Source organism: Lytechinus pictus, chromosome 11 (genome assembly GCF_037042905.1).
Source record: "Lytechinus pictus isolate F3 Inbred chromosome 11, Lp3.0, whole genome shotgun sequence".
Taxonomy (NCBI): Eukaryota; Metazoa; Echinodermata; class Echinoidea; order Temnopleuroida; family Toxopneustidae; genus Lytechinus; species Lytechinus pictus.
The window spans coordinates 22,458,724-22,475,852 of record NC_087255.1 but is presented as its reverse complement, the minus strand read 5'-3'; the positions used below and the strand labels follow the sequence as shown (position 1 = coordinate 22,475,852).

The 17,129-nt window shown below is 36.6% G+C and overlaps 1 protein-coding gene across 2 annotated transcripts; it reads right to left on the bottom strand.

The window, feature by feature from the left end:
- Window positions 1-270: 270 nt before the first annotated feature.
- On the bottom strand, window positions 271-13,530 carry LOC129271018 (phosphatidylinositol-glycan biosynthesis class W protein-like). 2 transcript variants are annotated; one of them, XR_010295187.1, is made up of 9 exons: window positions 13,216-13,530; window positions 8,743-8,924; window positions 7,943-8,341; window positions 7,253-7,412; window positions 6,363-6,613; window positions 4,609-4,750; window positions 3,489-3,573; window positions 1,368-2,392; window positions 271-690 (listed from the first exon to the last, which is right to left on the bottom strand). XR_010295187.1 is itself a non-coding variant. In XM_054908367.2 (8 exons), the coding sequence occupies exons 2-8, from the start codon at window positions 8,913-8,915 to the stop codon at window positions 2,172-2,174; spliced, it is 1,431 nt and encodes a 476-aa protein (XP_054764342.2). In that variant the 5' UTR covers window positions 8,916-8,936; window positions 13,216-13,486; the 3' UTR covers window positions 271-2,171. The 2 variants fall into 2 exon arrangements, 1 of the variants encoding a protein (XP_054764342.2); XM_054908367.2 differs by having other exon boundaries at window positions 271-2,392; window positions 8,743-8,936; window positions 13,216-13,486.
- Between the last annotated feature and the right edge of the window lie 3,599 nt (window positions 13,531-17,129).

The window sequence follows — 17,129 nt, the reverse complement described above, 5'->3', positions numbered from 1 at the left end:
TATGGCGAAAAATGTCGAGGGGGGGATGAATCAGCCCCCCCAAGTCTTCTTAGGGTTAAAGAGGAAGAAATGAAATAAGTTTTAAAGGGTTTATAACATTTATGGATACTACTGTTATGACAATTTAGTACATTTTCATTTGATGAATATGTATCTCCCTCTCTCTTTCTCTACCCCCTCCCCCTCTCTCTCTCTCCCTTTATCTCTACCCCACCCCCCTTTCTCTCTCTGTTCCCAACATTCCACAAGATATTGAGCGGAGTCTAAAGATAAATTTTCCAATTTAATTGCAAAAGTAGTAAATCATGATATTCCAAGTGGAATGTTTTGAATTTGGCAAATGGCACTGGTAACAAAAGAAAATGGTATTCTTCGTAGACAATACAGTCTACTGATGATTGACATGTATATGTGTAAAGCAGCATTATAAGAAGTGGCAACTTGATGAATTCACCAGCATCACATTTTAAAGTTACAATATTCAATGCACTTTATTATAGGCCTATCTCTAAAATGAAAGACATACTTATTACCTTATTGCACCAAACCTAATGGCCGTTTCATAAAGCATTCTATAAATTTACACACAACTTTTTGAATGGTCGGAATATTCGGGCTAAACTGTGAGTTTCCACATTTTTCAGGTTGTTAGCAGGTATTAACAAAAGTTGTTGTTTTCACACTTAATTTCTGTTTGGGCACAAATGACTTTTAAATCATGATAAAGCTGAAGATCTAAGCTTTAATATGATATAATTTTTATAAGAAGATGTATTTTAGATGGGTCAGCAGCCAGCTTTTCATAGACCAAGTACATTTTGCAGCTCAAAAACAAGAATACTGCGCTCTGATTGGTCATAGACCACACACCCACGCAAATTCCAATGTTCTCCACACTGGGCCTCTGCAAGGTCACACTCACCATGTGGTAATCTCTTCAAATTACCCGCGCCTGTTTGTTTTGAAAACAGTATTCAGCCAATCAGAACTCTGGATTTTATGTTACTCAGAAATTTCAGAAATCTCGTCTTGCATCTTGATGGAAATAACTGGCTGCTGACCCATCTAAAAGATGCCACATATCAAGAGTGACATTGTAAGAAAGTATAGAGTTTGAGCTTTCTGATGATATAAATAATGTTGGTGCCTAAAACACAAAATGTTGCACAATTTGCAAGTGAAAACAGAGGAAGAAAATTCTGTTTGATGCATCTTTTCAGGTAAAAAATTCACTTATTTATCAAAATATTTCATTCAAAAGAAATGACCAATATAAAAGGGTAACATTTACTCTTGCCCATGGTACAAAAATAAACAATATTACTCAAGGAGAAAGTGGTTAAATTCTTTGAGAAAGAAAGTCTCACAATTCACGAGATTTTGCAGGGACATGAATTCAGCCACGAGAGGACTTGGATAAATCTTGCTCATTTGCTCATTAACACAGGGGCTTGCGGACTGACTGTTATTAGAATAAAAGCGAATTCAATATGTATTCGTAATGACATCATAGCAATCGTATGATTGGCTATGATTTGAAACTAATTTGGCCTTTACTAAAAAATGAAGGCTTGCAATCATCCAAATTTGTTATATTAGTATTCCAACAGTTAATTTAAATTCAACCCACAAAATAAAGATTCTTTTCATTCACATTTTCAGAAAATAAGAAAAATGCAATTTGTTCCAAAAATCGGACCATTGACCAGTTGTAAGGTTGTGGTGGCCTTTAGACCGAATGATATTAGACCAAGTGAAAATGCTTTTATAAAATTTCCTCCTCGCCCATTTCTATGGAATTGCCACTTGGTCATCACCCACTTGGTCTACTTTACATCTGGTCTCATCTCACATGATCTAATTCTACTTCTACAACCAATTCATCCACGATCCATTTGGTCTAATTTTCATTTAGCCTAAGTTCCAGTTAGGCTATATGGTTGAATTAACTAATTTTCATCAAATTTTATTTGAAAAAAAAATTATTAGCAGATGAAGTGAGAATTGGTCCATCTGGGCATTAGACTAAATGAGAATTAGACCAAGTGTAGTGTAGACCAAATGGCAATTAGGTCAAATGGATTTAGCCCATGCAGTATTAGACTATCTGAGTGGCAGACCAACTGCTCGGAGACAAAATGAATATAGACCTTTTTATGATCACTGAACATCTACCAGAATTTGGTGCTGATATTCTTTTGATGGAAGAACACTAGAACACAGTTAAGTACAAATAAATACAAAGCGACGATACCAAAAGATGCAACGTCAGGCTGATGTATTGTGTCTATCGATATATTTACAAGACCAGTCAGGACATTGGCTAGTAAGAAATACAGGAGTTGATTTCGACTGATGGCTGACACCAGTAGAGAAAGCTGCTCTGGTTTATCTGTGGGCATTGAAAACAAAATAGAAGAAACAGACAGAGTTAAAATTATACGGGGAGATATTTATAATTTTTTACAAGATATATAGGTACATTCATCTTTGTTTTCATATCATCTTCATCTTTATCATCATCATCGTCATTGTTATTATTTACAATGTCATATCCTCATTATCAATATTCTTGTCATTATCACTATCACCAGTATCATTATTATATTTAATATCAATGCCATATAATCATTATCATTAAGAATAACTAACAAACACTGTCCTTCATTTTTCAAAACAAATCCGCGGAGGTACATGAATGACTCCATGACATTTGCTCCGACGACAATTGCTCCAATGTAAAATCTGCACGTTAAGCCCAATATAGAACCTAACCTTCAAACCTTGATAGACCCTAACCCGTATCTCAACGTTATTCTGAGCCAGAAACTCTCTTACAATCCTAATTCTAACCCTATGACCTCTGAGATAATAAGACTGGAGCAAATGTTGAGTCGCCACATGAAAATCTTGCAACCATTATTCTTCACTTGAGCTAAAATCTATTACAAAACTATAACAAAATCTTCTGTCCTGTGAATATCCCAAACGTTCCCTATTTGTGTAAAATAAGGTCAGGTCAACTCAAGGCAACTCAAGAGTGAGCAAAGGTTAAAAGCAAGTTTGTCATCAATGTTCATATGACACTTCTTTGATACCATATCATGAGTGACTTTTAGTATTTTCTTGTCATTATTTCTGACTTGTACAGTTGTACTTACTCACCCATATCAAAATAACCTCCAGTGTTTGAGCAAAAATCCACATCAAAATCTGTTCAGTAACCCGTGCAATAAGTGTCAGGATATGTGGTACGATACACTATTTAAAAAATTGAACATTAACAAGAAAAAAATTGACTTGAAAAAATACAATTCAGCCTTTAATTTGAGCTCACCCATACATTCCTCAAAAAAGCTGTTAGCACCGGAATCGGTAAACTAGCTTAGCAGGGGTAATACATGAGCACCTTAAGCACCAAACAAGGTGGACACATGCGCTATACAAATCATTTATTATTATCATTATTTTAATATTTAATCACTTACCTTTTGCTAAATAGTGATGTTTAATGATGATCATGGCAATGTCAATGAGGAGAAAACTGCATAGCACATGTATACAGTATGCAACCTGGATAGTGAAAATAAAATTAAAAAACCCCACAAATATTATATATGACACCTACATCGATCCTTATCATGTAATTGGTTGTTTGATATCAATCAATCATTCAGCCCCTTTACAATGACGTCATCATTCGTGCAATTTCGGATCCCTTTATTGTTCAATTTTGAACCATACGATTTTTGTCCATTGCACGCTCTCTGAACCACTGGCACAACACATCTGTAGTTAGTATTACTGTTATATGTATGTATGCAACAAAAGTAATACCACACTCGCTCAGCTGCAAGCACTGCATACACTTTTGGATCAAAGTCATAAATGTCGAACGACAAGGATCTATTTTAAAGTGTCATATAAAACAAATAATGATTTTTTTTTTCATTTGTGCAAAGGACAGCATACTTTTTTGGGTCAAAGATGAAATGATCCATTCAACTCGAATACACCTCATTGAATGGATCACCATTTTTCACCTCATGAAATATTCTGTCCATTGCACTCATGAACATTCATTATTTATATACTATTAAACTAAAGGATACTCCAATCACTTCCTTGCTCTTGTAAACCTCTCAACTACATTGAGAGACCAACTGTCCATTACAGAAAAAGTTTACAATCAAATTCTACTCTTTCTGCTAGGGGATCACGAGCATTATTATACTGCAACTGGTAGTCTCTGTAAAAAGCCTAAATGAGAATTGCAGAATTTGGTAATCAATGGGTTTAAAACTGAATAACAGTACTTAAAAAGTTTATATTTGAGTGTCTGAATTTGCAACTAACATAAGTTTTACTTAAACAGATTTTAGTGCAGGGAGTCCCTGGGGTAATGTTTATAAAAGGGGGCAAGATGATTCTAAAATAGAGTTTGCTTTATTTTCAAATAGAATAATGCATGGTTCACAACAAAGTCAACTCTTCTCAATACTTTTTCTTATTTTTGTAACCTTTTTTCGCATTTTTTTCTGTATCACTTGCAAAATCAGTAGCCCTGCCTCCATTTAAGTGTAGATATATTAAAAACAAACAACTTACATTCCAGATGATGTAAGGGAGGTTAGCAAGCCTTCGACTGGTTAGTCCTACGTGTGCTTCTACTTGAGCCAGGGTAATCCACAACACTACATCAGCTATCAAAAGGTATACCAACACTTTCAGCCACTCACTGACAGTTTTCCTACAATGAACCAACAAACAAAAACAATAAATAACATGGTGAATGTATTAACCTTAACAAGAGAGATAACAATAGTTAAAATTTCAAATGAGAATCAACATTATGAGAAGAAGCAGATAATTATTTTGGAACTACATCTTCATCAATTGGGTGTACTTACACTGTTTGTAAAATATATTACTGTTTTAATAATTGTTCATATAAAAAAAATTTTAAGGAAAGTTGAATAAAAACAGAACAATGAATAAAATCCTAGGGCCCTGTTTGATAAAAGTTCCTATTATGTTTACTTTAACATCAATAGCAACCAGGGTAGGATATATATATTTTTTTTCAGGGGGAATTTTTTTGGTCCACATTGGGGCGAATGCTTAATTTTAGGGGCATATTTCCTTCATTTTAAGGGCTACCTTCTGGGGGCAACTAGCAACTATGCAGTAAATGCAAATATCATTATTCTGCCATATTTCAAATAATTATTTTCTAAATATTCTAGATGATTGTTTATGACCCTCTCTAGAAAAGATGGTCCCCCAAAGCATGCAATTTTTAGAAATATTAGGGGTGATTTGAGCTGTCATGACAACGAAATTGCCTATCACCCTCTATCGTTAATCGCCCTCATGTATTCCCTACGTTGATGGTGACAATGCTCAACAGCCAATCAACATTCAGGATTCCATGGAAATTACCATTGGATGGCAAAGTTAAATAGCAACAGGTAAACAACACATACATAGATCCTTGACATCTGATTGGATGAATGCAGGTTACATGACATTCAGAGGAATCAGCTATAGCATGCCAATTGCCTATTGCATGCTCCAGCAGTGCAATAGATGCCTATTGCATGCTCAAGCAAGGGAGGCTGCAGTACAATGGTTCGCAAACTCAATTAACGTGCGTACCATGGTCTGCCACAACCTGAATGTACATACATGTAGCTGCATCATTGCTCTGCATATACCACGCAGGTATAAAGTTTAGCAAAATAAAAGGCTAAAGGCCCAAGCAGATCTGGGCCCCGTTGTACAAAGAGTTACGATTGATCCGATCAATCGCAACTATGGAAAGCCAGCAACGTCAACATATGAAATGCATGTTTGTTCAAAAAAATTTCTAGATATGAATGCATATCCATAAATTCATTGATTTCTTGACAATTTGGGGTGTTCTCCTTTGATTACAAAGGACATTTTGCACATTTCCTGTAGAAAAAATTATGACACTGATGGATTTCCATAGAGTTACGATTGATTGGATCAATTGTAACTCTTTGTACAACGGGGCCCAGGTCCTATTCCTCATTCTTCCATTGGCCTAACTTTCAATCTATTTTGGTTATTTGGTCTACGTTGAACTAGGTCTACAAATTGACTGTTGTATAAAAACAAATATTCAATGTTTTTTCATTCGTGTGACCATTCAAATATTACATTCATTGCAAGTTGAAAGCAGTCTATTCAACTGCGCCTCGCATTGTTGAATATTTTCTTTCAACTTGCACGATTATGTAATAATCGCAACGATCGCACTCATGAATATTGAATATTTGTATATTATTCAACCAGGCCATGGTCAATGCATCAAGAAAAAATTGCAGATTCCTTACCTGGGCTTTAACAGGTACTGACCAAGCCGGACACCTGCGAAGTAGATCGCTACGTACCCCAGACAGGAAACCAGACCTTCTCTATTAGCATTGAAGAACCCATTCCTGGAATCATTCAGGTCTGTACCGTGTAGGACCAGGTCCTCCAGGCCTCGATGGGTCAGCAGGTACTGATATCCAACAGCCAAAGAAACGGAGATGACTGCACTCCACCGCACTGGGGCAAACAGGAGTATTAGGGTGCATAAAATCTAGAAGAAACACAAAATATGAATTATACATTAAATAATATAGTAAAAAAATATACCTGGGTACTATTGAGAATGTTTGAACAAAGAGTAATATAAGATATCTTTACAGTATGTTTAACACACATAAAGTAATTTACCATAGCAAGCACCAATATAAATGAATTATTACTTGAAATTTGAAGCAGAAAATTGTGAACAATAAAATTCACATTTGACTGGATTCGCAGATTTCCTTTCGAAAGATCTATTTCTTTGCAAAAATAATATTCAATTCATTTGAGAAATTTCAAAATTACATCAGAGTTATACTGAAAGCAATTTCATTTTGCTTGTAGTTGATCATATGAAAATGTTATTTATGTGAGTTTATGAGAAAATAAATACATACACATTCAATATGATTCGCAATTCTACTTATCAATGTCAAATCCGAGCTGTAGTGCTCTTTCATCAATGCTACTTTCACATTTGACACTCAAATCACGACAAAAGGATACAGCAAATTAGTTGTCTTTTTATTACCATTAAAATATGAGAGAATGGTCCAGTAAACATAAGCACCATACCACGTAATTATATCTTTTTAGAATTTCATCCAAGGGTTAGAATATATTTCATATTTTGGGCTAATATATTTACCTTTGTAGCTGCTAGGGTGAAGAAGAAATTCCAGTAGAGGCCATACTCAGAGATATGTTCATGGTAGTCTACCCCTTTAACAGATACCAGCCTACCAAGGCCAAGGACGAGGAGTGGTATAGATGATGTAAGAGATTTCATCACAGAAGTTGATCCAGACCTAGCAACAAGAACAAAATCATAAATTAAATTGTAATCATCTTCAGAAAAAAGCAACAATTTATGAAAAAAAATTATAGCGATGACTCATTTCTTAAAGTTGGAACAAAATGAAATAATTTGTTCAAGACTTTCCCCACAATAAAATAATCATTTATAGAATGGGTATCAATATCCCTGTAATCTCATTGGTCATTCATTGAGCATTTGATTTTACTGGGCAGACAATTGTTACTTAATAATTGATTCATCAAGGAAAATAATAAACTACTAGTAAATCTTGTTGCAAAACTCTTTCTTTTAATTGTTGTTTTGTGACTTTTGAAAGTGAAATTGTCAAAATATACTGCACAATAAACTCTCCCTTCATTCTGAAATTGAATTAGCGTTGGAAAATACATCCCTAGTAGTGGATCAGTGGAACTTGCCACATTTGGTTTCTAAACCTTGACTCATAGTTCAACCCTATAGATAATTGCATAAATGATCTTCAAGACTGAGCAATACACCAAAGATTACAGATTAGCTAACCTACTATACTGTCCTCTTGCTTCAGGTGACACAATAGCATTCATCAATACATACGCACCAACCCCTCCATCCATGATACCAGTGCCATATGTCTCTGTCTTGGCAAACCTTCTAGGAAACATGACAAAGTCCACTGCCAAGATGCCCACAGCAACCCCAATATTATTCAAAACTCTAAAGTTTGTGATGAAAGGGAGCCTTCCTTCCATTGGTGTCTGTCCCAGCTGGCTCAGAGACAGCGATTTACGCTTGGGGCTTTGATAATGCATCGCCATGAAGACCAAAGAAAAGGAGATGATGACTTCGGTGAGAAGAATATAAAGGGCGTCATCGCTGAGGAGACTAACCGCAAGTAGCAAGGGTAGAGTTAACACTGCAAAGTCCAAGAGAATCTTCAGTCTGCAAGGATAAGTAAAGAAAGAATGAAGAGAAATTTTTACTTTTATCTCGACCAAAGTGATTCATCATTAACATTTGAATCAGAAATTATAAGATAAATAGGTATTAGAATCGAACCCCTCTTTGCATCAAACACCAAATTCCCTCCCATTCCCTGAAATGGTAAAAAGATACATTAGACCAAGAGGTTAATTTGACAATCCTAAATCTAACAGCTCAAACCCTCACAAATTAAAGGAGATCAAAGATAGGCTGAGCTGACAAAGGGGAAGGGGCAAATTTCTTATAGACTTAAACAGCTATTACCAATTCTAATAATATCCCATTGGAAATAACAGCATTTATCAAATGAAGACAGAAACAAATTATTTATTGACCTAACTATAAACCAATCTACTTACATCAGACTTTCAGTGATGCCTAGTGAACACAAGCTGAGCTGTATTGAAGCCCTGAGCAGGGCAGAAGCTGGGTTGATTGAGAGTATGAGAGATATTTCACCTTTTGATGTTCCATTCAGATTGCTGTAGAACGTGGCCTTTGAGAGAACTGGGGTATCAATATTTCCATCCATTCTGCTGATCTAGGAATTGTACTGTGAATTTGAAAAAGGCGGAGAAAATGCAACTTAGGTAGTCCTAGCAGTGAAGGTCATTTTCTTCCCTCTCTCTCTCCTCTCTTTTATCTCTATGTACACAAGTGATGGTTCGTGTAGGCTCCACTACACTTCACTACCACTACACTACGCTTACACCTACCTGAACCATCAAGCCAGGTAACTCGTTCTGACAATCCGAGAGACACAAAGGTGTCACTTTGTGTTATGAAATCATAAAACTCATGTAACATGACCTTACAAATGTTCTAAAACAAATCTTCTTACATTTTGCCCTGTTTCACTCCTAGCTCCTTGTCCATGCTTCTATCAGTCTCAAAATTGGTAATTTAAAGCCAGTATTTCCCCACAAATATAATTTACGCATGCGCAGGGATCACAGCTCAAGATCATGAATATTCATAAGTATTCCTATAGATCAAGATCTGATTAATGAATAGGCAGATGACAATAATAATAACGGTATATTTACCCAGGGTAGCCACTTCAGTTCCGAAAACTGTTTTCCCAGCAGGCCCTGCTATTATTGTTACCCGGCTAAGCTAGGTTACCGATTAAACGATCCCCCTCTATAGGAATACGATCAGTCCATTGATTGACATTGCACAACTAGTGGCATAACCATCACCTCTTCAAGTTTTCCTTGCACTTCCTATAATTTCATATTTTGGGTCATTTTCCAAAGAAATCAAATTTCAAGAATTATTTTGTCAAAACACCTATCTTGAAATAACATAGCCTAATCATGATAAGGTTGATATTAGACCAAAAGCTTCCGTCTCTGTTATGTTGGTTGTTCCGCTGAACTCCGTTGGCTCCACTCACCAAATACAAAGACCGAAATTCTATCTTGATGTGTACAGGGACTCAATGGCCATATGTTTTATGTATCAAGTTCGGATAAACCAGGAAGTGAGAGTTGCGCAACAGCCGAAGTAAGTCACTGTTTTTTCCCCTTTTAAGTTTACTTTTTCCCTTTTGGTGCATTTCAGGCCAAAACGGAATAATAATCTTTATTTTGGACTTTGGACAAGTTCTTATGGAATAAAGACAAAAATCGATGAGCCCAGACGGGGGGATTTTGCATTGTTAACCCCCTAATGGTGGCTGCAGTGCACGATAGCGAGCCGTCTGTGTACGAGGAGAAATAAAAAAATAATAAAATGTTAAAAAACTCCTCGAAACAGACGGCTGCCAGCTGTGTCCTAGTCTAGGTTGATATTGAAAAATGATAGTACAATTGGCCGCTAGCGGGAAGGTGATTTTCCAATGGCTGCTTAACTTTAAGTTTAAGTACAAATGAATGAGGCAAAACCCCTCAGCTCACTCCTCCATATCGACGATATGCGTCTGTAAAGTTGGCAAAGATTAGAAAGAAACAAGATTTTTCAAAGAACAAAAAGAAAACAAGTTTTCCCTGGCTTTTCATAATATTCTTCTCATTTTTTTAATGAATTCTTTATTCTTGTTTATTAATTATTATTAGGGGGCCTACCATTGCCAATACTACTACATAGTAGGCCTACTCCTAGTCCTACTAGGCAATATCAATATCATCAATTAGGTATGTGCGAATACGGGCGCATCGCGAGCGCTGGTTTTGGCTGCACGGTTTTCGCGCGGGTTTCGCTGCAAGTGGCATCGCCTCTGTCTGGGAGGCTCATCGAAAATGGGGTTTCATGCGCATGCGCACATAGTTGATGCAATCTCCTGCCTTGATACAGACAGTTGAAAATGTGCTCTTTCTGTACATATAAGTTTCAATGTGGATACTCGCCTGTGAAGTGTGGATATCGGAGCTTGAAAGTTCATCAAATTTTTGGATGCGCAAATGATCGAAATTTTTTAATGGTAAGTAGAACTACGATCCAATTATGTATCTGAATTGTTATAGAATATATTCAAATCAACAAAAAAATTAAAATTAAAAGATTCTATCGTTGAGCTGTCCAGATATAAGAGAAGCGAGCTACCCTTGTCACAGCCGGTCTCTCGGCAGTCGAGCTGCCCGATGCGGTGGGCTCCCGTCCGTCTTTCGGCAGTCGAGCTACCGGTACCCGATGCGGAGGGCTTGGTGACGGGAGCGGTCGATAGTGAGTCGTTCATGCTGGATTAAACTGGATCTAAATTGTTTACTTGATAATATTGTGCCTTTTTCTGAAAATGTCTGTCATTATACCGTAGATTGTTATTCTGATATTGATTTAAATATATACATTTTGTCACAAAAACATTCTTTCCTCCTAAGGTTATAGAGTCAACATGTTTTACTTTGATTGTTCAATCATGTTTTATCATTTGGAAACTGGATTCTTTTGGAAGTGGAATATTAATGTTGACTTATTAAATTAAAATGCAAAATCTATAGTGTTTCTTTTGTAGAAAAAAATATATTTTGAAACTTTTCAATCATGTTTCATTATTTTGAGACTGAATTTTCTTTTGAAAGGGGAATATCATAAATGTTGACTTTTTAATTAAAATGCAAAAATTGTTAATTTTTCAGTTTCTTTTTTTATATATTTTTTAAAGTTTCTCTTTTAAATTATTGTATTGTTTATTTTTTCATTTTTGGGGGGTCATATTTCATTATTAGGAGACTGGATTTGCTTTTGAAAGGAGAATATCTTAAATGTTGATTTTTTTTATTAAAATGCACGAACTAGATGTTTTTTTTTTTTTTTGTTGTAATTTTTTTCACTCTTGTAAGAAAATACATGAAAACTCAGAGGAAAGAATATTTCATTTCCAGATGGGTCTAAGTCATGTATTTATGTTTTCTTTATTATTAATTTTACTATTTATTTTTTTATTCACTTTTCTTTTTTTAGGGGCGCAGGTGGGGGTTGTGTTTTGAATTGGAAAATGGGGATGGGATTGGTACAAGTTTTTGTGTCACTTTTGTTTCTCTTGTTTTTAGTGCTTGTTTGGAGCTTTGATGTCTGTTTTGTTGTTGTTTAGAGCTTTGTTATATATTTTTCCTGGTTGTTTTTTGTTTTGTTTTGAAAGAAATAGACCACTCTTTTCCTTTTCTTTTGGCTTCGACTAATAATTTGAATTTATTTATTTTTCTTTAAAAAGAGAGCTCAAACAGGGCCTTAGTAATACAATGTATGTATACAAATATAAGACATTGACAACTGATAGAATATATTAAAACTTAATTTTCGTCCTTCTTGATACTTGAAATAAATTGCATACAATTCTACATACATATTTTACACTCAGCTGCTCATTCCTTCTAAAAAAATGTAATCACATGTCCATTGTCTCTCAAATCAAAAGCTACATATTATACATGTATAACAAATTGTTGAAACAATAGAATACATAAGGAATTGGTGAAACAATCAAAATCATCAGAAAAAAGCACACATATTTTTATTTGGTCATACAAAGTACAAAAGAAAATGTTTTATATGTAAAAAAGGACCCCCGTACATACACATATATACAAAATTACAATACTAAGTTGAAAAAGAGCTTGTAATTTATATCAGAAAAACAAAGAAATACATTAGAAATTACAATAACAATACTTTAGAAAAATTCATTTAGGAAATTATCTACATGATGCTGTCTTGATGCCAACTAAATTATATGAATTATCTATCATAATCACCTTCATTTGGCAAAAAAAGAGGCGAGTAATTGTGATTTTGTGTTATTTGCATAATTAATTAGAAATTAATTAGAAGAAATTATTTTACACATAATAAGAAAAATTACAAGATGAATTGATATACATCAATTGAGCATTCTCTCACCTTTCCATTGATACCTAAATTACTTCATAAGACTAAAAAACAAAGAAGTTAGAACCTGTTGAAGACTTGGGTTCAAAATGGTCACAAAAATGGGTTCTGTACTCCATTGACTTTACATTAAGACAATGACCACAAATTTGGATGAATATGCGCAACTTAAACTGGAATAACTTTTTAATTTCTTGATGAAAATTAAAGTTCTTGGTATCATTTTAAAGGTCTTTTTAAGAGCTTTCAAGTGATAATAAATTTATTCATATGTGATGATTTTCATTTTTTTTGTCACATACCTATTTTTTATAAACCAGCAATTTAAAATGAAATCAATATCGTAGAAATGTCGGAAATGAAGTTGTATCCCATTTAAATGATTTAGGGCTAGATCTTTTAGTTTTAGAAGGAAAGTAGAAATCTTGGGGGCGAAAGTTTCAGTTTTTTTTAAGGTGGTCGATGTGCACGCGCAAACTAACGGAATCACGAAAGAGACTCACCCGAAACTTCGGGGTACTAACGTTAGCTCTTCCCGGTGGTGGGGCCGCACAATTCACTGAGCCTGACTCCCGGACGGACTGTAGATGATTGCGAAGTTATCACTTCAGGATCCACCACTTCCTATGATACATGATCTACAGTGTATTTTCAAAATGTAACTCTGGACCAAAACTCTGTAGGATTTACGGCGGTATTTCAGAAATATAACAACCACAACAGGACCACAATTTATTTCCGTTGTCGCACTGTCGACTGCTGCAGCAGGACGTCGGACTGAAATTATTGAGAAAAAGTTGACAGAAAACTAATATGGTATCGTGCAGTCAAAAATATGAAGAATTGTAACAGGAAATTTTCCAGGGAATACTCAGATAATGTTGGGGGGGGGGGGGATGGGTACTCCAGTCTGAAAATAATATGGTTTTAGCTGACACAAAAAAATCAGTAAAACAAAACACTGAAAGGTTTATCAAAATCAAACAAGGAATAGCGAAGTTACAACATTTTAAACGCGAGTTTGCATTATTTCGGTGAAATAGTTATGCATGTAGTCATGAATATTTCAATGAGCAATATTCAATGACACCGGCCGGATGTCATATCCCCATTTCTTCTTTTTGTACTTTATTATATGCAATGATGTCAATTCAATTTTTGACCAATGAATTTTACTAACTTTATTTAGATATAATTATTTTCAGCCCGGAGTACCCCTTTAAGGTGGTGGACTGTTGCTGATAATTTCCGTTGTCATATCCGTATATGATGAATGCGAAATAAACTCCCAAAAGTATATTTCTCAGTGGGCCGAACGACCCCTTTCCTTGAATTTGTTCTGCTCAGCTGGCAAACAGACAGAGGGGGCGGCCGGGTGCTCATTCAAAAACAAGTTTCGATAAAATCTTGGGCCCGTTTTATCAAGACTTTGCCATTAATTTTGATGGCAATTGGCTGAGGCTGCATGAGCACTACCGTAACAATGCTTGTTAGTATAGAAAAGGGAGTATATCCATTTTCAGAAAAGTCAATGGGCCCGTTGCATAAAACTTTTTTTTACCAACATTAAAAAATTAAGGTTGGGCATACCCTAACCTAGATTTTCTAAGGTTAGTAACCTTAGATTGTCAAATCGTTTGCATAAAAGCTCAGGTTGTCAACCTACTGTAACAATGCTTAGTTGTCACAAGTATAATAAATTATGTCAGACCTCGAAGAAAATTATAATGTTGTATTTTCGGCACCAATTTACAAGCGTGCTTGATGCTACATAGGCTGCAACAATAATATTCAGTATTCATAGTCAACTCAACTGGTTTTGTTTACTCCGTTTTTTTCAATGCACTTTAAAATCTATAGCCCAAGATGAGTAAGACTCAAGTCGATACATTGCACAGGAGACATATTTCTGCAGGGTTGACGCCCCCTGGTGAAGCTCATGGGCACTGAAAAGGTGCCCTTTTTATGCAAGAAAAATGCCCCCCCCCCCTCCCGAACGTGTACTGTGCCCCTTTCATCGGAATTTCTCGTATATAAGTGCCAATCTTTTTCTCTCCAAAAATGCCCCCTTACAATTAAACGTTTCCTGTGCCCCTTTCACCTGCAGGACCCGTTTTATATCTGATCAGTGCTCCCATGCCTTCTTGTAAGTGTCCTTTCTCGAATCGGTGTCCCTTTTACCAAAGAAAAGTGCCCCTTACGAACATGTCCTGTGCCCCTTTCACTCGTTTTTTGCCGTTAGCAAGTGCCCCTTTGCCTTCTTATATGCCCTTTCTCGTATCAGTGCCCCTTTTACCTAAGAAAAGTGCCCCCCCCCCGAACGTGTTCTTGCGTCTCTTTCACCTGAGAAGGACCTGTTTTATGTGTTGACTGCCCCTTTGCCTTCTCATAGGTGCCTGTTCTCAGATAAGTTGTCCTGAAAAAAACCCTCTCTTTTCGTGCCCGATGAGCGCCCCCCCCCCAGTTTTAGCTCCGTTCTGCTTCCTTCTGCAAGTGCATATGATATCTTGTAAGTGCCCTTTCTCGAATCGGTGTCCCTTTTACCCAAGAAAAGTGCCCCTTACGAACATGTCCTGTGCCCCTTTCACTCGTTTTTTTGCCGTTAGCAAGTGCCCCTTTGCCTTCTTATATGCCCTTTCTCGTATCAGTGCCCCTTTTACCTAAGAAAAGTGCCCCCCCCCCCCCGAACGTGTTCTTGCGTCTCTTTCACCTGAGAAGGACCTGTTTTATGTTTTGACTGCCCCTTTGCCTTCTCATAGGTGCCTGTTCTCAGATAAGTTGTCCTGAAAAAAAAACCCTCTCTTTTCGTGCCCGATGAGCGCCCCCCCTTTTTTTTAGCTCCGTTCTGCTTCCTTCTGCAAGTGCATGTGATATATTGAATGAAAAAAAATGTAAAGATAATCCTACGTGCCTGAAGTTTCACGAGTCATGTGAATGTGGTATAGTTGAGTGGAGGGCATGCAGGGGGGCATGCAGTTGCCCCCTCCCCCGAATTTTGAAAGCTCACATTTTTTTAATGCAGATTTTCACAAATTTCACCAAAAGTATGCACAAAATCCATTAATTTCACTTAACAAAATGCAAAAAAGCCCTCGCTTTTGAGTTTTTCCAATAAGTTTACGTGTGCTCCCCCAGCAATGTTTAAGATAGTGCCTTTTTTGAAAAAAAAGGTGCCCCCTTTCCCTGTCCTCCCACTTTCAACTTCGCTCCACCGCCCATGTTATTAAAAATGGGGAACAGGGAGTCTCCAATATGATATTTTGCACCCCCGTCTCCCCCGTCTCCATTTGTTCGAAATCAATGAGGAAGAAAAAAAGTCAGGGAGATCTGACTACATATAGTAATATAATCTACACAATTGAGGAAAAAGACGGACTTGGACATCAGGCTTGCTCCCCCTCGATCCCTACAATAATCCAGACATGTGGTTGCAGGGAGCTGCACCATCTTTAGCTGTCTCTCTCCAGGGCGCGGGGGGGGGGGTATTTGAAAAGGTTAACAGAAAAAATGGGTGTGACTGTAATGTGACTTTTTATTTGTGTGTCATGTTTATTTAGGATTTTTTTTGGGGGGAGGGGCAGCCCCGCACCTATTGCCGCTGCCACATGGCGTGCAGATGGGGGGGGGGGGCAGTGGCCAGAACACCCCCCCCCCAAAAAAAAAATGTAAATAAATTAATAAAAAAAGAGAAAAAAGGGAAGATGGAAGTTGTGATTATTTTCTGAATACTATTAAAAAGGACGTGTCTTTCACAAAATTAGATTTTTGTATAATATACAGACATCTAATTTTGTGAAAGACATGTACCGTACATACATAAAAAAAAAGAAGGATCAAAGTCTTGCTCACCCGCTCGCACCCGCTCCGCTCGCTCACTGCTTTTTTTCAGAAATCTTGCTCCATATGCCATGTCTGGCCCCTAACCTAAACATTATTGGCTCATCTCACAACTAGCCGCTGCCCCCCCCCTCCCGCCCCCCCCCAAAAATGACCTGCCTCCTCTAATAGAGACATGGACAATGTCATTAAAGGGATATGTATCTCACTAATCAAATAATGCGAGCGCGAAGCGCGAGCTGAATTTTTTTTATATTCACACCTAAAAAGGGACATTGTAATCAAATTTGTGTAATCATGATAGGTACCTGTCTCGCTAAACAATGCGAGCGCGAAGCGTGAGCTGAAGTTTTCGTATATTTTGACCCCAAACAGCGAGATTTTAAGGAATATATATTTAGGAATCCATTAAGAGCATGCATATCTCACCATAGTCATCTAATGCGAGTGCCAAGCGCTTGCTGATTTTATCAGAATTACATCTGAACACATGAAACACTTTTTGTAGTCATTGCAATCATGATTATCATACGCATCTCACTAATCAAATATTGCGAGCGCGAAGCGCGAGCTTAAAATT

Coding starts and splice junctions, on each gene's coding strand:
- LOC129271018 (XM_054908367.2), bottom strand. CDS start 8,915: ATGGATGGAAATATTGATACCCCAGTTCTCTCAAAGGCCACGTTCTAC. Junction 7,413..7,942: donor GCAAGAGGACAGTATAGTAG/GTTAGCTAATCT, acceptor TCTTGTTGCTAG/GTCTGGATCAACTTCTGTGA. Junction 2,393..3,488: donor ACATCACTATTTAGCAAAAG/GTAAGTGATTAA, acceptor CAATGCCCACAG/ATAAACCAGAGCAGCTTTCT.